The sequence below is a fragment of the Monodon monoceros genome, unplaced genomic scaffold (assembly GCF_005190385.1).
Source record: "Monodon monoceros isolate NGI ecotype Baffin Bay Population unplaced genomic scaffold, NGI_Narwhal_1 Super_Scaffold_7, whole genome shotgun sequence".
Taxonomy (NCBI): Eukaryota; Metazoa; Chordata; class Mammalia; order Artiodactyla; family Monodontidae; genus Monodon; species Monodon monoceros.
The window spans coordinates 92,387,742-92,413,776 of NW_021703784.1; the positions used below are offsets into that span (position 1 = coordinate 92,387,742).

At 55.0% G+C, this 26,035-nt stretch overlaps 1 protein-coding gene across 4 annotated transcripts in view; it reads left to right on the forward strand.

Annotated features, from left to right (window-relative positions):
• TSPAN18 (tetraspanin 18) overlaps nt 1-26,035 on the forward strand; it is a 182,473-nt gene that overhangs the window by 152,801 nt on the left and 3,637 nt on the right. Inside the window, exons 4-10 of one of the 4 annotated variants that reach the window (XM_029207434.1) lie at nt 855-933; nt 6,268-6,340; nt 8,691-8,885; nt 14,626-14,700; nt 15,858-15,956; nt 16,505-16,687; nt 24,713-24,796. In XM_029207434.1, the coding sequence (XP_029063267.1) occupies nt 6,278-6,340; nt 8,691-8,885; nt 14,626-14,700; nt 15,858-15,956; nt 16,505-16,687; nt 24,713-24,796 (699 nt within the window). In that variant the 5' untranslated portion in view covers nt 855-933; nt 6,268-6,277. Of the gene's footprint in view, nt 1-854; nt 941-4,310; nt 4,719-6,267; nt 6,341-8,690; nt 8,886-14,625; nt 14,701-15,857; nt 15,957-16,504; nt 16,688-24,712; nt 25,550-26,035 lie in introns of those variants that run through there. The other 3 variants (XM_029207431.1, XM_029207433.1, XM_029207432.1) reach the window with 3 other exon arrangements.

The following is a 26,035-nucleotide window of genomic DNA, read 5'->3' on the forward strand; positions in this document are numbered from 1 at the left end:
GACAGAACAGGAGTCTCCATCTGGGCCCGTTTGACTGCTGAAATCACACCCCCATTCCCACTGCTGGGAGCTGGCAGTGGAAATGAGGAAAGGAGCCTTCTGGCAAATCCTTATGCAAAGCCTAAGGCACCCTTTCCAGCATCAAATTTCTCTCCCCTGGGAGTCAGAGTTTCTGGGGAGGGTGTTTGATTTACGGCGCTCTGCCAGCACTCTCTCTGCTGAGGCATCAGTGCAGATGCCCAGGGGGCATCCAGGGGGCATCCAGTTGTACGGGCCACCACACCCACCCTCTTCTCCCCGTTCATCAGCCACATGCAGTAGCGTGTCAGCAGAGCTGAAGCCCGTGCCAGAAACCACAAGTCTCTTGAAGATGTGGTTCCCCATGCGGCCCCAGCAAGGGCACCCGGGAGCTGCCATCTGGGCAGAAGGCGGGCATGGAGTGCGGGCCTCCGCAGCTGGAGTGCCCCAGGTGCTGAGAGCTTTTCATTAGCGTTAACGGGCCCAGATCAGCAAGGCACTGGCCCAGAACGTGCGTGTCCGAAGGGGGGTCAGGTGTTCATAAGCAGCTTCTTCTTTTTGTTTTTTTTTTTTTGCGGTACGCGGGCCTCTCACCATTGCAGCCTCTCCCACCGCGGAGCACAGGTTCCGGACGCGCAGGCTCAGCGGCCATGGCTTATGGGCCCAGCCGCTCCGCGGTATGTGGGATCTTCCAGGATCGGAGCACGAACCCGTGTCCCCTGCATCGGCAGGCGGACTCTCAACCACTGCGCCACCAGGGAAGCCCCACAAGCAGCTTCTTGAATGGGGCTGCTCCTTATAGGCTTCCTAGAATAATTGAATATTCTCTCTTACAGGACAAGCTGGGCCAATAACGGAAATATACAGGAACCCCTCTGACCAAGAGACTGTCCCGCTGACATCAGAACTGCCCAGGTGACAAGTCAGCAATTGCTCCCCCCTTCCCCGTCCCTGTGCACCCCTGTGCCATCCCCTGATACCGTCCTGTCTTCCCAGCAGACCTTTCTCAGTCTGTCTGTCTGTCCCTTCCCGTATCTCTTCTTCTGTCTCTTTCCCTGTCTCTCTCTCTCCTTCAGTCTTTCTCCATCTTTCCCTCTCTTTCTGACTTTGTCTGTTTCTCTGATTTGCTGAGTCTCTACCGTTCTGTGTCTGTTTTCTCTTTTCCCACTCTTCCTGCATTTATTCATTCATTCAGACATAGGAATTGAGGACCCACATGTGCCAGGCACTGCTCTAGACACTAAGAATATGGCAGTGAACAAAGCAAGTCCATGCCTTTCTTTTTTTTGGTTTTTTTTGCGGTACGCGGGCCTCTCACTGTTGCGGCCTCTCCCGTTGCGGAGCACAGGCTCCAGACGCGCAGGCTCAGCGGCCATGGCTCACGGGCCCAGCCGCTCCGCGGCATGTGGGATCTTCCCGGACCGGGGCACGAACCCATGTCCCCTGCATCGGCAGGCGGACTCTCAACCACTGCGCCACCAGGGAAGCGCAAGTCCATGCCTTTCTAAGCATACATTCTAACAAGGGAAGGTGTGTGCTACCAAAATAAATAAGCAAAATATTGAGTGTGGAGAGTAGCTACCGGGCAATGGCCTGGGCTTCAAGAAACAGGGCTCCAGGCCCAGATCCCTCACTAATTGGTTTTGTAACTTGGCCACTCTCCCCTTCCCTTTCACAGCCTTGGTTTTCCCATTTCCATGGTGAGGGTGTTGGGCCAGATCAGTGCTGCTCTACCTTTTCATGGCCAAGAACTTCTTTTATTGAAATGCTGGTGACATAAGTTATACAAGGGCTGGATTCTAAATCAGTGCTTACAGAAACAGTAGTGTCACGTAAAAGTTCCCCTTAAAGCCCTTAAACACCTGACTTTGTTATACGTGAAACAGTCAGTGGCATCCGGGGGTCACGTTGAATGATAAAGCACCCATCTGTAAGCACCAGCCCTCAGAGGCCAGGGGCGGGGCGGGGGGGCGGGTTGCTGTGAAGGGCACAGGTGTCTCGAGACCATGAGAGCCATGGCAGCAAGTCCACGGCTCCCACCCAGGCTCACCCTGGGGCAGGCGCCCACATGGAAGGGCAGCTGGACCCACAGCACCTGAACTGCTTTCCCAGCATGCTTTCCCTGCGCCTGTGGGATTTGAATTCACACGAGGGCAAGTTTGCCTGTGATGCTGACTCCTGCATTTCCTCTCTCTGGGCCTCAAGATTTAAAGGATTTTATCGGTCAAACAGCACTGCCTTTTACCAAGTCATCATTTATGAAGTATACCTTTCTCCCTAGTTCATGTACTGCCGAGTCACACATACCTAGCAGTTAGAGCTTCTGAACAACATGACAAATAGGGTTCCCACCCTGGAGTGGTTTAATGGCTCCAAAACCCAAGACACTTGCCCCTTGAGCCAGGCGTTGCGGAGGGGATGATTTGTGAGGTGTTACTTGAAATCCTGAAAATGACTTCAGGAGATTGCTAGCCTCGGGGAACCCAGTATGAAAACCACTGACCACACTCCTCCTCCCTGAGCGGAAATCCTCCGGATCAGAGTCCTTCCCTCTCAGGGTCTGAGAGAGCAGGGCAAGGAGGGAAGGGGAGGAACCGCCGTGTGTCAGGCCTGGCGTGAGAAGCCCTACATACGTTATTTATCATTCAATCCTCAGTCCTCTGATTTCCTGAGCAGGTCAGCATTCCTGGCCCCATTCTGCAGACACGAAAGCAAAGGCCCAGGGAGCTTACGTGACTTGTCCACTGGCCCCGGGGCTAGAAGGAGGTGGAGCCAGGACCCGTGTGACCCTGCAGCCCCACTGTCACTGCCACCCTCCGCTCCGGGACCCTGTGGGCTCCGTGGAATGGGGAAACTTCAGTGGGCCTTTCACCCCTGGCCCCAGGGAGGGCATGGCCTTTCCATTTAGCAGAGATCCGCCCCCTCCGTCTCCTTCATAAGTGCCTTTCGAACATCTTTTCTGAGGAACAGCCAAGCCTTTGTACCTCCATGGTCTGCAGTTTCTTCTCAATCCGCCTTGCAGAGACTATGTTCCACTCTCCTTAGAAGTAAATTAGGGCACTGCGTGGTGATGGGCTTAGCGTCCAAAAGGCTCCGTGGGTGGGTGGAGCCAACACCCAGATCCAGGCAGCGATTGGAGGTGCCATGTGTCTGTCACTTTTGTCTGGCCAATTGGCCGTGGAGGTGTGTCCCCACATTCAGGAGCCCCTGTGGCTGGTGGAGCTAGCAGTTGTTGGTCTTTTGATTTTAGCCTGGCCGTGGGCGATGACGCAGGAGGCCGTCTCTCTGGCCACTGGGAAATAAAATGGCATAAGAGGTGTGAAGACGAGCCTGAATTTTGGAGGAAAATGGATGAATGGGGCGAGGGAATTAGCATTCATTGAAAATGATGATGTGGCTCCGGATTAAGACAGACATGGGTTCAAATCCTGGTTCAGGCACTTCTATGCTGTGTGACCTAAGACAAGTGATTCCATCTCTCTGAAGCTCAATTCCCTCGCCTGAACAAAGGGAAATGACATTACCTAAATCCAGGAGCCTTACGAGGATTCAATGAGATTGTGCATGTTCCTTGGCACATAGAGCTCAAGGGCAGCCAGCTACCATACACCAAGCTCTGTTCTCAGTATTTTCCATACATTATGAGAAAGGCATTATTTTTTTATACTAATTTTAAAGAAAAGGAAACTCGGATGTATACAGTTCAAGAACTTACCCCAGGCCACCAGCTAAGCAACTGGGATGTGATCCTCTGTCAGGCTGCAAAGCCCTCTGTCCGCTCTGCACCCTGCCCTGGAGCTGACGCCTGGGCTTCCCTGTCTCCATCCACCCTCCAGCTCACATCATCTCTTTTTCTACCTGCTTCACCTTTGAGGTTGTCAGAGGCTCTTCCCAGGAGACACATCACCTTTTATTGCACTCGTCTGGGAGCCCAGCACTCCATAAGCCACCCATTAGATGTAATCTCTAATGAATGTGGTACATAATAAATACAGGTAGCCCGTTTATGAGCTGCCATATTTATTATGCCCCTTAAATGCCAGAGAGCCAGAGCCAGCTGAAGCCGGATCAGACCCTGGAGAACAGCTTTGCCTGGGCCCCCAGAGCCTGGCCCCCCTGCAGACTTCTCAGCATCTCACTGGGGCCGCCCCTCCTGCCCTCTAAAAGCCCACCCAGGTCAGAGCCTGATGGCAGGAGCTGACAGCCCGTCAAACTCCATCTCCATCGTTCTGCAGGTGAAGGCACTGAGGCCAGAGAGAGGAAGTGACTTGCAGAGCTGGAGCTTGGGGCTCCAGACTCCCAGCCCAGTGCTCTTTCTGCCCTGCTGTCTGCCTGAACAGTGGTCCCTGGACCAGGTGGAGCACAGGATCTGAAGTGAGCTGAGGGGCATGCTTACAAGCTCCAGGATGTTGGGCACCTTCACCTCCCTGAGGCTCAGTGTCCTCATCTGTAAAATGGGCACAGTGCTTCCTGCCTCATGCGGTTGTTGAAAGATTCAGGACAGTCACTTCATGGAGCTGGAGCGTGGCTGGCAAAGAGTCGGTACTCAATGAATGTTCTTTCCTGTCCTCTTCCCCCTTTCCAAGGACGACGGGGTCTCAGCAGATGTATGGAGTTGCATCAGCCAAGTGCCCGAGGGAGAGGGGGTCAGCATGCCGTGCCTAGGGTGCAAGTCTTTGCCCTGGGGTCCTGATCTCATGGTCAGTGACTGTGTCATAGCCCTATGACTGTAAAGTTAGGTGTGTTCCTAGTACGAGCTGTTCACCCCACTCTGAGCCGGTGCCGTGGAGAGCCCTGACATAGGACGTCTCATTTAATCCTCACAACGCACCAGGACGCAGGTCCTAAATGCCCACTTTCAGATGAAGAAGCTGCGGCCCAAGATGTTAAGTCACTTACCAAAGACACAGAGGTAGAGAGGTGTGACGAGCCAGGATTGGAGCCCAGGTATGTCTGGCTTCAGAGCCCATGCTTGGAACTGCCATGTTTAGATGCAGGTTAGTTGCTGCTTCTAGAAGGTCAGAGATGGAGGAGATAGCGGCGGGCTGGTGGCTTGGTGTGGGGACCTGTTCTGGAGGAAGAGAGCCTGGGCTTGGGCATGATGCAAGAGACAAGGATGACCCACCATCAAGGATAATGGTTTAACAACTGGTGAGCGTGGCATGGACCAAGAGATGCTAGCTAAACAGGCCCACCATACCTATGGGTCCCCACTGAATCTCAGCCCTCCACTGGCTGCTGGGAGGATGGGGCCTGGAACAAGGGAAGGGGTAGGTCCTCCTGGGTCTGCCCATCCTCTCCCCAGGGCTGTCAGGAAGAAAGTGTAGAAATATTGAACATATGACCGTGACTTGTGCACCTTGAGGGATGACTTGCGATAGCAGATGCCGTCTGCTTCCCCCGGGCATGGGGCAGGGCTACATCTTGTTTTCAAGCCCCAGTGCCTGGCATCCAGTCGTTGCACAATAAATGTTTGTTGAGTAGAATTGTATTCAGTGACCCGCTACCATGGGCATACTCTTAGGTAGGGACAGGGAGACTCCAGGGGGAGGTGGGATGCTCTAAGTCTCACGATAGAGGTAGTCAGGGCAGGGGAGCATCTGGGGGCCTGGGGCCCCAGGAGGTGCCTGCAGCTCTTTCCCTGCAACACCCCTCCTCACTGGACTGGTCCTTCGAGTCGGAAGGTATGTGGGGTGGTAGGTAGTTTGTCGGACCTGGGTTCTAATCCCGCTCTAGGACCTTAGCAAGTCCCTCAAGGCCCTGAGCCTTAGTGTCTCATCTACCAAATAGGAGGCTCATGTCTGCAATCAAGTAACATCATGATGTCACACCTCTGAGCACCTGCCACACTGAGTACCTGCTAAGCATATTTCTGCATTATTTCAGTTAATCCTCCCAACACTGTGGGGAGGAAGCGTCTGTTTTTAATCTCCATTTTCAAGTTGGAGAGAGCAACAGTCAGAGAGGTGGAGTAATTTGCCCAAGACCACACAGCAAATGAATGGTAGAGACAGGGCTTGAACCCAGGCAGGCTAGCTCTCGAGTTCTCACTCCTAACTCTGGCCTCACAGGGCAAAGCACCAGCCCTGTGATAAGGAGGTGGTTATCAGCTGCCCTCTTCCCCCATCGGCTACAAGGGCAGGCTGGCCACTGGGACACCCCAAGGAGAAGGAGAGGAGGGAGGGGCAGGAGATCTGTTCGGATGGGGTCCCCCAGTGGGAAGGCTGAGAGGGCCTTGCTGTTTTGTAGGGGGAGCACCATGGAAGGCGACTGTCTGAGCTGCATGAAGTATCTGATGTTTGTATTCAATTTCTTCATATTTGTAAGTATTCCTGGAACATTCCCAGGGTCTCCCCAGGCCTCTGCGGGGTGGGCAGGACTGACTGCGGCTTGAAAGTCACATGGGGCTGAGTCCCAGGAACAGGAACGGGGGCCAGTGCTAGAAGCAGCTCTACCTGCCCAGCTGGGGGCTCACGGCGGGGAGGCCCCCAGCAGTGCCCACCCCACTCGTAGCGCCCACCATCACAGGAGAGATGTTTTGCACAGCCCCTGGGATGATGCTTCAGCTATTCTAAAAAAGAAAAGATAGGGGCCTCAGTCCTGGCTACTATCTTGAAATCTGACCCCTGGTAGGGAGTTGTGGGGGGGGGAGGATGGGGGTGATCAGAGGGCAGCAGGGAGCCCCACCCAGCCCTGACCCCCCAGAGCAGTTATGCGCAGCAGAGCTGGATGGGCGGAGCTGATGGAGCCACCTGATGAAACCTGAAACCTCTCTGGGACCAAGAGACCTGGGTTCAAAGCCCAGCTCTGCATCTCTCCAGCTGTGATCTGAAACACATTTCACCCCTCTGAACCTCAGTATCTTCATCCTTTAATCTCCTCCCTCAGCAGGTTTTTTGCAAATGAAGCAAGATTAGTTTAGGAAGTGCCTGGAATGTGTCAGCTCCATCCCCATCCAACCTATGGATTCTATGCGTGAAAGAACAGAGGCCCTGGGGGCTCAGGTGGCCAGCCCAGCGCCCTGTAGCACAGCTCACCTGCTCTGCTCAGACCCATGGCCTCTCCCAGGAGCAGAGCCACGCTCATCGTGTGACCCCACCTCAACCTTTGACCTTAGTGCAGCCAAGACCTCGATGAGTAAACATCTACTGATGTCCCCCAGGGCTGGGTCACTAGGAAAGAGAGGCCTCTTCTGGTCAAGACTGACTCTTGTCCGTCTGTCTGTCACCATCTATTTGTACATTTCAGCAACTCTCCTGGATTCCCTCCCCTGCTCCTAATCCTGAAGAGCAGGGAGCCCCACAGACTTGAATTCTAGACCCAACTTCCAAGCTGGGTGGCCCTGGGCAGCCCCAGTGTCCCTAGGTGAAATGGGGCTGAGTCATCCTGGGCCGCCCAGTTCATGCCTGAGCCCCGCCCTTGAAGCAGAACTCAGCACACAATTATTAAAGCCCCAAACCTTCAACAGCTATGAGGAGGTTTCCCTGGAGGTTTGTGGGGAGACCAAGGAGAAAGGCGTTGGGCAGCAGACGGCGAAAATGTAGATTCTGTCGTTCACTGTCCCGGGGTCCCTCAGGCCTCTCTGCCTCCCCCGTCCCACCACCGCACCTGAAAATATCGCCTCTTGCCCCAAACCATCCAGCTCTTCCCCCAGCTTACAGAGCCCCCAGCCAAGCCAAAGCTCAGCAGTTTTCTGTCATTCCTCAGGTCCTCCCACGACACGGGGATTTCAAACACTTCCCAGCCTTTAAAATCTGATGATGCCAAACGGTTTCTGCTGCAACAGGTCTGTTTCCAATGCTGGTCTGTGCCCAAGACCGATGGAACAGATGTTTATTGAACCCTGCTAAACACCTTCACGTCCGTTCTGTCCTTTCTTCTTATTCGGGGCCACCTTGGGAGGTGGGAAACAGTATCTTCTTTTAACCACGGGGAAGCCAAGGTTCAGAGAGGTTAAGCCACTTACCCAAGGTCACACAGCTAATAAGTGGTACAGCCCTTTCTCTGGACTAAGCTGCCTCTCTCCAAAGATAAGTAAGGCATGGAGACGAGGGCCATGGAGATGAAGACATAAAAAGAATGTGATGTGAGAGTGGTGACCCCAACCCAACTGAGAGCTCCTGTTGAGGACAAAGAGGGTGGCTTTTGTCTGTGTTTTCCCAGCATAGGTGTCAGAGCATGTTCATGGATTTGGCGAGGGTCCTTGGGGCTGGAGTCAGGGAGGCCTGGGGTTCAGCCGTGGCTCTGCCGTGAACTTGCTGTGTGACCTTCAGTAAGTTCGTTGGTCCCCTCTGGGGCTCAGTGTGGAATCAGAAGGTTGGACTGAATGACCTCATTACCCAGCAGCTCTAACATTTAAGGAGAATATAAAAGTGGTGGATAAACTCTACATGACATGGTTCTCAGCAGCCCGAGGCGGGGCGTGGGTCAGAGGCTAGGTGTGGAGGCTGCGTGACACGCCGCAGGTCAGGGTACGCAGGGGAATCCAGAGCAGAGGGAAACACTGCCAGGACATTGACTCGAGCAGCAAATGGAGTTTGTGCCCAGTCCACCGGGCACTCAGCGCCTCCGCCCCAGGGCCTCGCTCAGGGAAATGGCGTGTGTGTGTGGAGTGTCTAACCTCCGTGTCTGCCTGTTTCTTCTCCCCTCTCCTGACTGGCCCCGGGGAGCAGCTGGGTGGGGCCTGCCTGCTGGGCATCGGCATCTGGGTCATGGTGGACCCCACCGGCTTCCGGGAGATCGTGGCCGCCAACCCCCTACTCATCACGGGCGCCTACATCCTCTTGGCCATGGGGGGCCTGCTTTTTCTGCTCGGCTTCCTGGGCTGCTGCGGGGCCGTCCGGGAGAACAAGTGTCTGCTGCTGTTGGTGAGTACCCCATCCTCCACCCCACCCATGGGTGCCCCGGGCTGGGTGTTGGGGGCCCTGTGTCCACACTACGGGGGACTCACACTGAGGTCTGAGCCGAGTAGGCCATCCTCCAGGAGTGGGAGGACCACCAGCCCTTCCTACATGCATCTGAGCTTGGACCCGTGCCTGCCGTGTGGGTGAGCTGCTCCCCCGTGGACAGCGGCCTTGGACTCCAGGTCTGAACAGCCAGGCTTCTCCAAGGCAGGGTCAGCTGAGAACGCTGACTCGTGATGCTTTCTACTTGCTTGTAAGACCTCGAATATATAACTCTGTGGTAAGAGAGCTAAGATAGCTATCAGATAAATCATTCAGCTTTCGCAGTTCCACTTCTAGAATAGAAATGATATGACCTCTGAAGGGCCTTTATTCATTAAATAAACAGTCCTTGACCCACTATTACAGGCCACATAGCTCACTAGGTGCTATAGATGTATCAGGGGCCGAGTGGCCGTCCCCTCCCTGGTGGACAGGCTGGTGAGAGGCAGGCGAGCCCACGAGGATGAGCTGGGCAGGCCTGGGCTTGTGTGTGCGCTCTGCTCTGTCTCGTAACTAATGATGTGACTCTGGTCTAGTTTCTTAACCTCTCTGAGCTTTAGTGTCTTCTCGTTAAGTGAGGGGCGAACCAGCTCAGCTATAGGTTGGAGCCGAACAAGACAAGCGGTGAATGTCCTGTTTCTCTGGTCTTCTGGGTTCACATGGGCTGTGGCCCTTTGGGCCTCTGCTTACTGCCCTGGCCTTGGTGATGGGGCTTCCTCTCCTATGAGGTCCTGTGCCCCCGCGGGCTAGGAAAACCGGGTAGAGCGCAGTCCTGCTGGAGGGTAGGTTAAAAACGGCCCAGCTTAGAAGTGTGTGCGTGGAAGGGCCAGCTTGCAGACGCTCCTCATGGGTGAGCAGCTGCGTGGGTCAGGGGTTAAGTGATAGGGAGACATGGGCTGGTCAGTGACGTGGGCTTGCAAGGCGTCTGTCCACTCCTGCCGATGAGCCGGCACCAGTGGCTATGGGAAGCAGAGATCTGCACAAATGCCTCCTCCCCAGATTAGAACAGACTGGACACTCTCCATTCATGTCACAGATAGAAAGTGAAATCAGCTGTGATGTGTGTGACTCAGGCGCCCTGGGTCCCTCTGGCCTTGGGCAGCAGGGTAAGCAATGCAAACTTTCCTTCTGGAGAGAAACAAAGAAACTCGAGGGCGCCCCCTGGTGGAGAGCTCTGTACAGTGTCCGACGGTGCAGGGAAAAGTCTGGGCTTGGGGAGCTGGGGACTTTGAAAGGAGCTGAGTATGGGTCCCAGGACACACCAGAGCTCCCTTCCTACATCACTCCTCTGCCCACCCTGCATCTCAGCCCCCAGGGCTCATCCAACGTTAATGGGCTCATCCCTGAAGCCAAGACAGGAAGCCGGGCTGGGGCTCTGGGCCAGGAGCAGGCTGGAGGCCTCGCAAGCCCTCTCGAGCTAAGTGGCTCCCTCAGAGCCTGCCAGCTGGACAACACATCGCTCTCCCCAGTGCTTAGGGGAGAAGGCTGAGACCCCGGGGTAGGAGGAGGTTTGCCCCAAGTCCCCTGAGAGAGAGTTAAGTCCCGGCTGTGGCCGGTGTGCCCACCGAACCTTGAAGTCACCCCTTCCCATCCCCTCTTCTGCCTCCTTCCTCCCTTCTGTCTCTTAAGTCTCATTATGTGTGTTTCTCCCTTTCTTTTCTCGCTCTTTCTCGGCCTCTGTCTTCCTGTCTCTCTATCTCTGCCTTCCTCTTGGTTTCTGTGCCTAATGCCTTTCCTTCCCCTTCTCCTGGACCACGCCCCCGCCCCCGCCCACCTCTGCCCCCTCTCCCTGCCTCTGTCTTTCTTCACTTCCCCTGCTTCCTTTCCCCCTTCTCCTCTCCTCCCCTCTCTCCCCTTCCCCTCCCCTCCCCTCTCTCTCTCAGAACCCTAACACACACAACCCTGAGGTCACAGCGCAGGTCAAAGCCCGGGGAGTCTTGGATTCAGGTCTGCTGTCTCAGACCAGGGCTGATCCAGAGGCTCCTAACCTGCAATGGACTCAAGTGATCCAAAACTCACCGCAAATTATGTGCAAAATATGTCAGGTTCTCCATGTGTGTGCCTATACCTATGTGTTGTATGTGTGTGTGGTATGCATGCTTGCGTGTTTCTAGGGCCACCACGGCTTCTGGAAGGTTTTCAGAAAGATTCATGAAAAATAGGAAGATCTGCTTTCTGTTCCAACCTGGACTCAGCTGTGTGGTGGTTCCAGCTGAAGAGGGGCCCCAGGTCTCACCCCTCCCGGCCACTGCATCCTTTTAAGAAGTCTGAGCCGCCTCCTTGCCCTTCAGGGAAGGAGGGAAGACTTATCTTGAGAGAAGCCAAGAGAGAGTGACTTTAGTCACCTCTGGAACTGTGGCTTAAAGGCTTGCAGAGAGAGGAGGCCTGGGGAAAAGAGTTAGCTGGGCACCCCTCTGCCTCTAAACCCCAAGGGGTGCCAGTGACCCTTAGCCCTGGAGACAGTGAGTCTAATGTCAGCTAACGATCAACTCTTCTAAAAACACATTTTCCAAACACTCCTGTTGATCAGTTTTACAGCATCTTCACGTACCATGGAACAATTTCAGCCTATTGGTGAGATTGTGTGGCATCCCCTTTTCCCTAGTTGCTTACCTATAACTAGTTCGAGGAATGTTTTTAACCCATTTTTAGAAAGATTCACATTTTAAAAATATTTTATAACCAAGACCTGCTACATTGGAAAAGAGAAGAGCAAAAAGAGATGAGTGTAATTTAAAAGTGATAAATGAGCTGAATTGTTCATGAAGTATGTAAATTTGCTAAATATTATCAGAAACGAGAACTAAAAGCTGACATGCTGTAGGCAGATGGCTTAGAAAAGTCTGGAGATGCTCACAAGTAGGCAAAAGAGCAGTTTTTACCCCTTGATTAATTTTCTGAGCCTAAAAGTATGATAAGTGTAAGTTCAGGAATTACTGGCAAATGTGTCCAGTAAGTTCAGGAATTACTGGCAAATGTGTCCTTAGGCAAATGGGATGAGGTCAGATTAACTCAAGGCAAACAAACCCTGGGAAAGGCCCTGGTTAGGCGAAGCCCCAGGAAGCACCAGCCCTGTGGCCAGGTCCAGGAGGAACACCTCCAAATAACCAGTAGTAACCCTGTCAAGCAGGAGAAAATTATTTCATGCCGGAGAAGTTAGCAGAAGTGACGTTGTTACCGATGTTGGCCCCAAAGCCCTGCACTTTGCTTCAGGTGACTTAAACTCACACACTCATATTATCCCTCAGTCCCCATGCTTGGGGAGACCTGCTCCAGGCAGGAGCAATGGCCAGGAGATCTGCAGACCCCATTCCTCTGGGGAGGCCCGCTTTCCCCATCAAGGAGTGAGTTACCAGGTTCATTCTTTAATTTCATCTCATGAATCTTATGTTTTTCATCTCATGAATTTCATTTCATGAATCATGAACCTTGGCTCAGTGGAAACTCCATGAGGATGGGGACCACATCTGCCTTATGTGTATTGGTTTACCAGTATCTAGCACAGTACCTGGCACAGCATAAGTGCTCAATAAACAGCCCTAGAATGAAGGAACAGAGAGGAGGTGGTCTCAGAGGTGTGGGTAAGAACATGGGCTTTGGAGTCAGAAAAACCTTGTTCTAATCCCTGCTCTGCCACTTCCTGGCTGTGTGACCTGGGGTCAGTTACTTAACTTCTCTGAACTTCAGGTTCCTCATAGGTAAAATGAAGATAATAATACCTCCTTCCCAGACATAGTGTTGTGATCAGAGTTCAGTAAGAAAATATGCATCTTGTTTAACTCTGTTCCTGGCACATATAAGCATTTGATAAATGTGAAAGCAAAAGGATTGGTGTCGATCCACAAGAGATCCTGCAGGCCATCTGAAAGTCTTAAGATTTGGAGGCTCTTCTGGGCTCCAGGATAACATGGTGTTAGGAGGCTGTGTTCTGGTATCAGAGTTCCTGTGTTTATCCCATCTGAGCCAGCTTGGTCAAGTTCTACCCTCTCAGGGTTCCAGTTTCCCCATCAGTAGAACAGAGGTGGTGTTGATAACTGCCAGGCTTATCAACAGGCTGCCCAGAGGGTTCAATGAAATCACCCGTGTAAGAGCCACAGTGCTTAGGTGTTAAGCACCCCATAGATTGTAGCTATTGTTATTTTCCCGGAGATCGCCCACGCCAGCCCTTGTCTTCAGGAAGGCCATGCTTCCTCTTGGTTCTGAGCCACCATCTAAGCCGTGCTCACATCGTGCCAGCCTCGTGCACAGCGCTTCACCTGCATCATCTCGCTGACACGGTGCTAAGTCCCCTGGAAAGCACACGCAAGCTCCCAGAGTTATGAGCACGTGGAGTTCCCGAGTTCTGTCTCATCCATAGTTTATAACTGTCTAAGCCGAGGTTGATAGGCAGAGACAGCTCAGTCACGTCGCTGGGGTGGAAACCGTTTCCGAGGCCGCTCTTTGCCAGCCTGAGGACAGCCAGCAACTCCACCGCAAGGGCAGAGGGTGGGGCGGGGCTCCGTGGAGGCCATGTGAAAGAGAACTGGATGACCGTCTGTCACCAGCCAAATGGAGATGCCAGGAGCCCTGCCAGGGCCCTCCATCACTGTCACAGGGGTGAGAGGCTGCAGAGGTGGGGAACATACCTCTCAGCCCAAGGACGAGCTTGTGGAAGTGGAGGGGGATGGAATGGGCATCGTGGCCAGGGGCAGCCTGCCCGGGGATACAGGTGTCCCTCTGTCACTCTCCTTTCTGGTTAGGGAGCTCTGACTCCCAACCTCAGTCCAAGGTCACCCCACACAGCTGACTACAGCAAGCCTGCCCCTGACCTGCTGGAACCAGAGCCCCAGGGTTCAGAAGACCCACTTCCAGGCCAGCCCTGAACTGTGCCCTTCAGCAGAGAGGGAAGGGGTGTGTGGTGCTCTGAAAGGAGCCGGATTAAGGGGACAGGATTTGGTCTCAAATTTTTGAGCTGCACACCTTTGGAAAGGAAGGTTATTCTCCTTCTCTGGCTTGTTTCCTCCCCTGTGGAAATGGGGGCTAAACAGAAAGGAGACCGTGGGACAGGTGTCGGGTTCTGATGCCAAGCAAGCCTCTATGAAACCAGAGACCATGGACTTGAACCTGGCGAGACCTCCCCCCCACCCCCGGCCCCTGTGGGTAAGGAGTGAACAACGCACGCCTTGTGCTGGCTGATCTGTTTAAGCCAGGGGCTCTCCTTGGGTTTGGACACTGAAAAAAACAAAACAAAGCCTTTGGCAGGTCTAGGGGATGTCTCATGTCTGCATCCTGGACGGATCATCTCACTCTCCGTCCTAAGCTCTCCCCAAAAGCAGTCCTCAGACCAAGGAGTTTGGAGAAACCTCGGGACCGCTATGGGGCAGCAGCTGTCAGCGCTGAAAAGTCAGGGAGGGTATATGACCTGGGGTCTTCCTGGGATGAGGATAAAGTGCCTGGAAGAGACAGGATCCAGGAGAGGGACAACCCTGTTGGCTCCAAAGATGGATTGTTGGTGTGTTTATTACGAAAAATGTCTGGCTTACGGCAGTTAAGTTCCTCAGTCTCTCAGAATCAGTACGTTGTGTCAATCGTGTGACCCATGGAAGGGTGCCTCGGCAAGCGGTCACCTGCCCCCTTCCCCCCCGCCCTCGGGGCTCACGGGCCTGCCCCCTTCTCTCTGCAGTTCTTCCTGTTCATCCTGATCATCTTCTTGGCGGAGCTCTCGGCGGCCATCTTGGCCTTCATCTTCAGGGAGAACGTACGTACTGAGCCCCGTGTGCTCCGGCCCCATTCACGGCCAGCCCCTCCCTCCCCAGAGGGTCTCACAGAGTCAGTGCCCTCTCATCCAGGAGTTCCAGCCCAAGTCACAACCCACCGGCCCAGCAAGGCCCCACAGCCCAAAGAGAGACCCCAGTGAGCCTCTCCCTGCAAAGGCTTTTCCAGAAGGTCAGAGTCAGAGGGCCCTTAAGGGTCTCTGCTCTTCCCAAGCATCTGGTGCAACCCCGCACCTGGTTCTAGAATCTTCCATTCCACACCTTGCCCAGCTGTGGCCCAGCAGTAGTCATCTGACAGTCTGAGGACAGTCAAAGAGGCTGTCCCTTGGACCTTCCTTGGTGGCGCAGTAGTTGAGAGTCCGCCTGCCGATGCAGGGGACACAGGTTCGTGCCCCGGTCCGGGAGGATCCCACACGCCGCGGAGCGGTTGGGCCCGTGAGCCATGGCCGCTGAGCCTGCGCGTCCGGAGCCTGTGCTCCGCCACGGGAGAGGCCACAACAGTGAGAGGCCCGCGTACCACAAAAAAAAAAAAAAAAAAAGGCTGTCCCCCCAGCACAGAATGTGTGCCATGCGGGAGAACAGGACAGAGCCCTCTTGGATGAGGCCCTGACAAGTATGAAATTTGGGCACCTTGCCCCTATAGACCACCTTATCACAGAGGCTCCAATCACCCGGGTCCCCGCCCTTCCCTGCAGCAGGCAGCAGGGTCATACCTCTCACACGGTGGCTTCTTCAGGGCCTGGGACGCAGTGCATCCACTTGGCTCTGTCTGAGGAACAGCTCAGGGCGGCGGGTGGCGGCGGCTTGAGGGGGCGAGCGCCCCACTGTGGACCAGACTTCCCTCTGGGAGGAGCTGCAGGGGCGGTGGAGGTTCCCAGGTGGCCCTGGCCTCAGGCTTGCCGAGGCCCGTGTGGGTAGACTGCGTTTTCATGTCGGGGATCTGATGATGCAGGGAGGCCACAGGTCCTGGGGTTGGAGGTGAGGGCCTGCCCCAAGTTAGCTGCTTGGGAGGAGGGTCACTGGCACCAGGACGCTGAGGCCTTCCCCCTCCCTCCCCCGGAGCAGGTCACTGGAGAGGCCAGGGAGGGGAGCTGTATCAAGCTGCTGTAGATCTCATCCTGCCCCCTCCCTTTGCCTCCAGCTCACCCGCGAATTCTTCACCAAGGAGCTCACCAAGCACTACCAGGGCAACAACGACACAGACGTCTTCTCTGCCACCTGGAACTCGGTCATGATCACAGTGAGTGGCCCCAGGGGTGCTGGGAGCATTCAGAGCCCTGATGCCCAGTGCAGCCAGTGTCTGGCCTCCAGAGCCCGCCTTGTTCACGTGTCTGCACAGACATCAGTAATCAATCAGGCACTGATCCACCCAGCCCGGACCGGGCCTCAGAACCCCCATTCGCACAGCTGGCAGCCGCTGCCCATGCCTCACAGTCCAGACTCGGGAGGAAACCTGTTTGCTCTCCCTGTCTTGAGTCCTCGAGCAATTGTAACGGTCGTTGTAACGGTCATCGATGATAGTAATCATAGCAACTATTTATTGAGTGCTAAGTGCCGGTGAGGTAGGAATGGTTACCACCACCCTCACTTTACAGATGAGGACGCTGGAGGCTCAGAGAAGCTGAGTGACTTTCACACGGTTGCACAGGAGGAGCAGCCAACCCACACCTGGGTCTTGACTCTGCTCCCACCCGCTGCTTCACGGTGGCCTTTGAAGTGACTGTGTGTCTCTGCACCCTCATACCTGGGTCCAGCTCCCATCCCCCCTTCTCTTTGCTCTCCTCCTAGTTTGGTTGCTGTGGGGTCAACGGGCCTGAAGACTTTAAGTTTGCATCAGTTTTCCGACTCCTGACTTTGGATAGTGACGAGGTGCCGGAGGCCTGCTGCCGGAGAGAACCCCAGCGTCGGGACGGGGTCCTGCTGAGCAGGGAGGAATGCCTCCTGGGAAGGGACCTGTTCCTGAACAAGCAGGTACCAGGCCCCGCTCCCCCAGGCAGGGGAAGCCTGTCCATCTGGGCTTGGGTGGCCAGAGCTGGGTGGGTGACGGTTTGGGCCCTGAAGGTCTGAAGGCACTCAGGGAATCCCACGGAAATGTTGGCTGTGATATGGGACTCCTGAACGGGGGCTGAGGAAGGCTCCATGCATGCTCCTGAGATCCAACCAAAAGGGGGAAAGGATGAGAATGTCAGACAGTCCATCAATGGCTGTGAGCATTCAGAGCCCTGATGCCCAGTGCAGCCAGTGTCTGACCTCCAGAGCCCGCCTCGTTCGCATGTCTGCACAGACATCAATAATCAATCAGGCACTGATTGAGGAGTGGGCCTTTTGGCTGGGGTTCAGGGGTGACTAGGAGTTTTCCAGTGTTCCAGGTAGAACACTCCCTGAGCTTCTGGTAATGCAGGTGTCAGGAGCCAGAAACAGAATTACACAGTGGGGGCCCCTCCTCAGCTGTGCATTTTATTTGGAGGGAAGCTCACCTTTGCCATGTGGGAGCACCTCCGGATCCCACGGGAGCAAGGTTTCCCTGACCTTAGTCTCCAGAGTCTGGGAAGCTCCTAGACTTCTTGGCTTCTTTTACAACCCAAGGACTTCATCTCGGTCTCAGAAGAAGCCCTTTCCCTTCCTGTGTGCACCACCTCTGGGGGCTGCAAGGGCACCTGCTTTGCCCCCTCTGTGAGGCAGACAGTGCCCCTGACCTTGATCCCCTTCCCACTGACCAGTCCCCATACACCTCAGGGGTGTGTGTGAGACCAGGCTAGGCAGAGCAGTGGGGGGAGAATGAGGGTGACCTGAGCCCCACACCCCTCGCTTGATTCGGCCTTTGATGAGGCTCTCATGGCAGAGTGCCAGGTGCAGGGGACACAGCAGGGGACAGCAGACAAGACCCCTGCTCCTGCGGGGCTTACAGTCTGGTTAGAGGAAGCAGATGACAAGCAAGCAGCCAACACATAGCAAGTCATAATTTCACATGAAATAATAATTTTACTCTAAAGAAAATAGAACTGGATGATGGGCTAGAAGGGACTGGGGTGGGATGGGGGCGAGGCTCAAGTCTGGCCTCTTAGAGTCCCGGGGGGCGGAGGGGGTGGGAGTTGGGCTGCGGCCTGACCCTGACTGTCTGATGAGACTCTTTCCAGCCTCAGCTTTGCCTCATGAACTCAGCACCCTCCTCCCCTGCACCTGCTCATGTCATGTCCAAGGACTCATCATGTCCAAGAAGCCACATTCTTCTACCCCTTATGGTCCGGCCTCCCTGCACTGGGGGAAAGAGACCTAAATAAAGACACAAAGGTCCTGGAATCAGGCTGCTATGAGCTGGGGGCAGGGGCAGCGCCCCAGGAGTTAGGTCTCAGCCGTGAGGAGAGGCTGCCGGGTGTGGGGGGATGTTTCAGGCTGTGATGTCAGGCAGACCTGGGCTGTTAGCAGCTGTGTCACCTTGGCCAAGACACACGCTCCGGACCTCAGATTCCCGACACAGTGGCAGAGACTGCTGGCTGCCATGCTCGGTTCATTTTTCCTCCTTGGAAAGAGGAGGTTTAGAGACCCCATGACCACCAGGTAAAGCCCCCCTTTCCAGCCTCCCTTGCAGCTAAGCCATATGACCCAGTTCTAGCTGAAGGGAGGTGAGCAGAGGTGAGCTGTGCAATGGAGTCACGTCCTTAAGAGCAAGCACTGTGCCTGCCCCTCCTTCTCCCCCCGCCCAACCCCTGGCTGGTGGTGACAGCCATCTTGGTGACAGCCATGGTGACAGCCACCTCAAACCTTGCAGAGGAGGGTGGCCCCCTAGAATGTCAGAGCATCAAGGCGCCTGGGACACTGACAACTCCGTGAAGCAGAGCAGCCAGCACAGCTGGGGGTTGATAAAGACAAAAAAACTTCTACCATTAGGACTGCCTGCTGCCCACAGCCAAGCTTCTATCCTAAGGCCACTTGTGAATTGTTCAGGGAGGCTTCCCATGGGCCCTGTTCTTTTAGGGCTTCATCCTGACATGCTTCCCATTTCTGGATTCATTCGCCATTATGATGCCTCCTTCCATCTCCTGGGTATGGCTTTGAAATTGAAGTTCATCAGAGAGGTCCCTGTGCGGCTACATTAGTTCTTTACGATGACTCTTCCCCTGTTTCTCATGAGGATTCCCAGAGATTGACTCCTGGGATTCCTTTCCTGAGACACCAGCATCCCTCCTGAGCATTCTTCCCTTTTAAAAGCTTCTGCTGAGGGACTATTTCTATTTGATTTTTCTCCAAAGCCCACTTCCCTGAAGCCCAGGATGCATTTCTGAATTTGCCTCACATCCTCATCGCAGTTCTGAGTCAGTGAACAACATGTTTGATTCCAAGTAACTGAAAATCTAAACTAAAAGGGTTGAAGCAAATGGCAAGAATTCTGGAAGACAGTGGCTCCTCATATTTATCAGTGGCTCCATCATGTCCATCAAGGCCTAGTCTCTGTGATCCTTGTGGCCTTTCTTTGTGCTTAGTACTTCATGGTGGCAAAATGGCTGCCATGGCTCCAGACATCCCACCCATGTTGAAGACAGGAAGAAGGTGGCATCAGCTTCTTTCCCAGAAACCCCCATCAGGCTTCTGCTTTGGTCTCACTGGCCAGGACTCAGTCATATGGCTGTCAGGAGCTAAGGCAGAGCGCACTCACCTATGGGTGTTGAGCTAGTCCACCAGCCCTGTTTATCACTGAGTGCCAATGAAGAGGAACAAGGAAATCCCCAAAGGTGATCCGTGATGAATAACCGGGCTCCTCCATTGGTATGAGTTGAATCCACCATGGCAGCTTCTCCTGCTCATTCCTCAGCCTTCCCTAGGTCAAAATATTCACCCAGGCAATTAAAGAATGTATTCCCCTGCTGGAAAAAAAATATCAGGGAGTGTACCAGGAGATGGTGATCTTGCTAGACATTGACTCCAGGCCAGTATGGTGACCACCAAGAGGAAAGCATCCATTTTTCCCACTTCTCAGGGTGGTCTTAAGTGTTCTCTCCCCACAGCATCGCTGTTTCTCTGCTTTATCCTCAGTGCGCCCCACCCACTTCCTGGTGGGTTGTGACTATGGATGCTGCTGTGTCTCCTCTAGACATAAAGTACTACACTCTCATCCTCCTGACGAGGGAAGAGCACTCCAGCCAGAGAGTGAACGCAGCCTGTTCAGAGGCCCTGGGGTAGGAGGGAGCATGGTGTGTTCCAGGGACCAAGAGAAGGCCAGTAGGGCTGGAGCACAGTGAATGAGGCAAGACTAGCTCAAAGCGAGGGTATCAGCAGGGCCAGACCATGCAGTGCTGACGGGCCCATGGCAAAGATGCTAGAAAAGCAAAGAAGCCCATGTCGAGTTCTATGTGGGGTTGTGGCCATGTTGGCACCCTGGCTGCTCAGTGGCCAGGGGTTAGAGATGGACCTGAGCGAACAGGATGGATTTTTACACTGGTCCCAGTGAGAAACAATGCTGGGTTAGACCAGGATGGTGGCAGTGGAGACGCAGAGAGGTGTACGGATCTGAGAAATGAATCAGGAGGTAACATGGTGGTAGGCCGACTTTGGGGAAGGCAGGATGAGGCAGTGGTGAGGGGGACTCCATAGGTCCTGGTTTGGGGGAAGACCTCAGATCTGGTCTGAGGCAAGCTGAGTGTGAGGTGCCTTTGGGACCTCCAAGCAGTGGTAGCCAGCGGACAGTTGGACTTAGAGGGCTCGGGGGAAGGTCCATGCTGGACGTGTAAATGTGGGTGGCCTTCGTGCTGGCACCTCTGGCCTAGCTGCCCTCTGTCAGATTAGGTTGGGGGGCGCGGCAACTGGTCGGGAGCCAGGGGTGGGGGATGTTCTCTCTCTGCAGAGACGGAGGATGGGTGCTGGCGACGGCGGCACAGCTAGGGGACTCGCAGTCTGTGGTGGCAGCCTGGGGAGAGATGGTCCCCTGCAGCGTCTTGCTGGGCAGGGTCAGGATAAGGGGTGGGCATCCATCCTGAGGGTGAGGAAGAGGTGATACCCGGGCTGTAGGCAGCTCCGGGCCCTGAGCCAGGGACCCCGCCTGGGTGAGCGAGAACCGAGGCTTCCTGATGCAGCTCCTGGGAGCTTGGAGTTCCCTCAGTGTAAATACGCTTCGCTGCCTCCTTGGTGTGACCTTGAGCAAGTAGTCAGCTGCTCCCTCCCTTCTTCCCTCTTCCCTGAGGGGCTGGAATGGGGACTAAGTCGTAACAAGCACTTGAGGCCACAGCAGAGCTCCGGCCAGGGCGGACACTCGCTGAGTGTTGGGGGCATCTTCCGTTCACCCCCTGCCCTCACTGCTCCCTCCGAGGGCGTCTCAGTACCAGAGCCTCCATCAGCCAACTGGTCTGCTCGATTCAGCCCGGGGACCCAAAGGGTCTTTGGTGCCACAGCCCAACAGAGGGCAGACGAGCAGCTAGGGCCCCAGGTACCTCATCCACAGCAGATGAGGGGTGCAGGGACATCTTCCCTCTGGGGACAGCTCCCACCCACCGGCCCGGGTGAGGCACATAAAATCAACTTCAAGCTCAGGAAGGGATTTACTGCTCCTCCTGTCCCCTTGTAGTATAGGTGTGTGTGTGTGTGTGTGTCTCGTGCACGGATCCCCAGGGTGTGTGTGTATGTGTATGTGTGTGTGTGTCTCGTGCATGGATCCCCAGGGCGTGTGTGTGTGTGTATGTGTGTGTGTGTGTGTGTGTGTGTGTCTCATGCATGGATCCCCAGGGTGTGTGTGTATGTGTGTGTGTGACTCGTGCACAGATCCCCAGGGCATGTGTGTGTGTGTGACTCGTGCACGGATCCCCAGGGCGTGTGTGTGTGTGTGTGTGTCTCGTGCACGGATCCCCAGGGCGTGTGTGTGTATGTGTGTATGTGTGTGTGTGTCTCGTGCACGGATCCCCAGGACGTGTGTGTGTATGTGTGTGTGTGTGACTCGTGCACGGATCCCCAGGGCGTGTGTGTGTGTGTGTATGTGTGTGTGTGTGTCTCGTTCATGGATCCCCAGGGTGTGTGTGTGTGTGTGTGTGTCTCGTGCACGGATCCCCAGAGTGTGTGTGTGTGTGTGTGTGTGCATGTGCGTCTCATGCACGGATCCCCAGAGCGTGTGTTTGTGTGCGTGTGTGTGTGTGTCTTATGCACGGATCCCCAGGGCGTGTGTGTGTGTATGTGTGTGTCTTGTGCACAGATCCCCAGGGTGTGTGTGTGTGTGTGTCTCGTGCACGGATCCCCAGGGCCATAGAGGGTAAACCCACACACCCAACTCTGCACTCAGACATTTCCCACCACCCAGGGGCACAGAGGGAGACAGCATGGTCCTAACGGGACCGAGGGCTGGCTGCCTGCCAACCCTGTTCAACGTGCTTTGTCTGCAGCATCTCATTTTATCCTCACACAACCCTCTGAAGTAGTTAGCCTACATAGCCCCAGTTTCTGGATGGGGCAAGTGAGGCCTAGAAAAAGTAAGTACAGGCCCACCTCAGAGATACTGCGGGTTCCATTCCAGACCACCGTGATAAAGAGAGGGACACGAATTTTTTGGTTTCCCAGTGCCTATAAAAGTTATGTTTACACTACACTTTATTAAGTGTGCAATAGCCTTCTGTCTAAAAAGACAGTGTGCATACCGTAATTTTAAAATGCTTTATTGCTAAAAAAATAATGCTCACCATCATCTGAGCCATCAGCGAGAGGTAGTAGTAACGTCAAAGATCACTGATCACAGATTCCTGTAACACATCTAATAATAATGAAAAAGTTTAAAATACTGCGAGAATTACCAAAATGCGACACAGAGACACGAAGTGAGCAAATGCTGTTGGAAAAATGGCGCCAACAACGTGCTTAACGCAGGGTTGCCACAAGCCTCCAATTTCCAAAAAAACACGATATCCATGAAATGCAATAAAACGAGGGGTGCCTATCAGTGTGCCCAGTAAGCAAGCGGCTGGTGTAACCACCACTTCTCCCCGGGTCATTGGTGCTTCTCATCTGGAAGGCCCCCAGACTGCACGACAAAGCCAGTGTCGGGGTAGAGGGCTGGTGTGCAGCAGTGGGTGCGGTCGTCGGCCCCGGGAGGCAGGTGGCAGCCAGAGGGGATGACGGGAGGCCGGAAGCATCCCTCCCAGGCTCCTCCCTGTCTCCCTTCCCTTCCCTCCAGAGCAGGCCAGCTTCCTGCTGCCATGGCTCTACGTGTTGGGGTTCTGATGCTTTAAAAAGAGTTAAACAGACCAAGGGGGTTGGGAGTTTGAGTTCTGCCCTGACACGGCTCTGCAGGCGGATCCAGGATGGCCCTGGCCTGGCCAGGCGGATGGGGCTTCCCTGCCAGCTCTGAAGTTGCCTCCAGCCACTCTGGGTTCCTGACCAGCTGGCCTGTGGGAGGGCGCCCTTAGGGCTCCGATCACACAGCCCTTAGCTGGGCTCCCAGTGACACTGCTGAGACAAGGCCCGAGTTCAGCTAAGACCTTCTTTCCTTGCTGTCCTTGCCGGGACTGTGGTGTCTCAAAGCCCGGCCATGGCAAAGGCATTAGAAATCACCTGGGGCATCTGCTCACGACGTAGCTTCCTGGGCTCCACACCAGACCCCCTGATCCAGAGTCTTGGGGGTGAGGCCTTGACATCTGCATTGTTAACCACCTCCCAGATGATTCTGACACACCGTCAGCCCCAAGAGCACTGTGGATCCAGGACATCGTGCTGGAGGGGTCTGTTTATCTGGGTACATCCTATTTGCTGCTGAGTGTTCAAAGGGGGGCCTGTGGGAGCCTTCCCTGCCCAGCCCCCATCAGCCTCCAGCAGGAGGGTCTCATGCTAGCCACCTGGCCACTCTGCCCAGATCACGTCCTGCCGTCCACCTGCCTGGGCACAGCCTCATGGGGCGTCATTTCCACTTCCGGCCAATGAGGCGGCGCTTCTGGGTGATTGACAATGGGCGTGAACACCCAAGAATCACCCAAGAATCTCAACAGAGCTCAGAAACAGCCAGAGTCACCCAGCAGGGACCAGGCATGATCCCCACCCACACCCGGGGGCTCTTCCCCTTGCAAGTCCTCTGGCTGGGCCCAAAGAATATACAGCTTCTCATAAATGAAAGAAAATTCTCCCCCTTTAAAAATACATTTCATTCAAGGCAACTACCGTGCATCAGTCTCTGGTCAGCATGGTGCCGGGGGAAGGAGCATGGACATGAAGATGATCAAGACGCGAGGCACCCAGGGTCGGATGGGGCTGAGGTCACGTGCTGGCAGCTCCTGGCTTTGCTTGCATGCCATCCCTCTCTTTCTTTCTGTCTTACTGGGTCCATCTCTATCTCAGTCTGTACATCCTGAGGACTGCTTGAGAAAGCAGTAATAGCACAGGAATTCAATCCATTTAGAAGGGGCCCTGTGAGAGCTGGGCTGATCCTGGAAGGCTGCCTGGAGGAGGTGAGATATGTGCTGGGTCTTGAAGAATGGGCTGTGTTTCCTTAGGGCAGAGGCTACAAACCAAAATCCAGCTGCCAGGCTGGTAATGGGAAGGAGTAGAGAGGGTGGGTGTGGGACAATAGGGGATGGTGGCGACTGTAGTTCCCCAGGGAGCACCTGTCCCCAGGTACTGCCACATAGAAAGAAATGATGGCTTACCTCGCTGGATCTTCTGATTTTATGAGAGAAGCAAGGAGCCCAGATATTTATGGGAAATTTCCCAATATTCCAATCAGAAAAGAAGAACGGGTCTGTGGCTGATTCGGCAGCAGTCAGTCTGGCAGTTTTCAGCCCCGCCTTAGGGGCTGGAGGGCCAGGAGGGTCTCTGGTGTATTGCTGCTGAGTGGCTGAGCTTATGGGCCTCCTGCCTCCCCGGCTCCTCCCCTCCAAACTGTCCCAGCAGCGGTGTGACAGGGTCGGCCTGCTGCTGCCTGAGCTTTGGGGCCACATGCCAGTTCCCAGGCTTCACACCCCTGTCCTGAGGCTGGCCCTTGACCTCTGTCCCTCCTTCCTGGCTATGGCTTTACCTCTGGTCCTTCCCTCCCAGGGCTGTTACACGGTGATCCTCAACGCCTTCGAAACTTACGTCTACCTGGCCGGAGCCCTCGCCATAGGGGTGCTGGCCATCGAGGTAAGTAAAGGCCCCCGCTTCTGTGGCTCCTCAGAAGCAAGACAGACACCTACACAGGGTCTCAGGCAGATCCCCCATGGCCTGCACCCCCAGCCTGCCTCCGTCTCCAGGTCCTTAACCCAGGACCCAGTGGGTCCCCACTGCAGGGACGATGGGCAGGTAAGCCCAGCCGTGCCTATCTGCTGCCTGCGAGTCACCCTGGGACTCTGGACACATCTGAGCAAGTCTGTGGGCAGTGGGCATGGACAGGCCCTGAGAGTCGCTGCCCTCACCCCTACCCACGGTCCAGAGTGAACTCTGACTGAAGGATCAACGCAGCTGATTTCAGGGAGGGGCTACAGCCTGTGCTTCTAGATCAGGCCCATTCTCTGTGGGGTGTTCAGGGCCTGCGGGGCCTTGAGGACCTCACAAGCGCACGTTGAGCCCCAGAGGTGAAGACACAAGGGCCCTGAGCCCCCTCAAACGTAAGGCAGCCGCAGACTCTTGGAGCCACCACTAGGTGGCGCTTTGGCCAAAGGGCAGAGCTGCCCCCTTCCCTTCCTTCTACCACCCTCTCCCGGATCTCAAACCCGCTGCCCTGGGAGGTTGGACGGAGGGCTTTGCCCAGGCCCGCCCATCTCAAGAAAGGGGCTGCCAGTCTTCGGCCAGTCAGGAAGTGAAATCAGGCCACCCTATCCTCAGCCTTCCCCCTCCCACCTGGCACCATTAACATGGTCTTGCTTAGCTTCTTACTGTGTCCTGCAGCCCTGCTTAGAGCAGTTTTGTGGAGACTTGAGGATGGGGAGAGGGAGGGGTCATTCATTCATTCGTTCTTCAAGCAAAGATTGAGCCCCTACTGTATGCCAACGCTGTTCTAGGTGAACAAGTCCTCTCCTAGGAGGAAACAATGAACAAGAAATACAAATCAGTACCAGACCCCCTGGGAAAACGCAGGCGTGGGTCCCCTGCAGGAAGAACATGGGCTTCTAGAGTTCACCTTCCAGCTCTGCCTCGCCCCACGCACAGGATGCCCGAGCCACAGTTTCCTTATCTGCAACATGGTGCTAAAAGCCTGCTCCTAGGGCACGGTGGGGCTTACAGGTGCCGGGGACTACGTGCCTGGCGTGTAATAGGGGCTCGCTAAGCAATGCCTGTGTTCCTGACCTACTGCCCTCACACCCAGCCCGCAAGCCCAGCTGTGGCCTCTGTGCCAGGCAGAATGATTCGGGGACCTTTTGCAAGAGCTCTGGCACAGGGGCA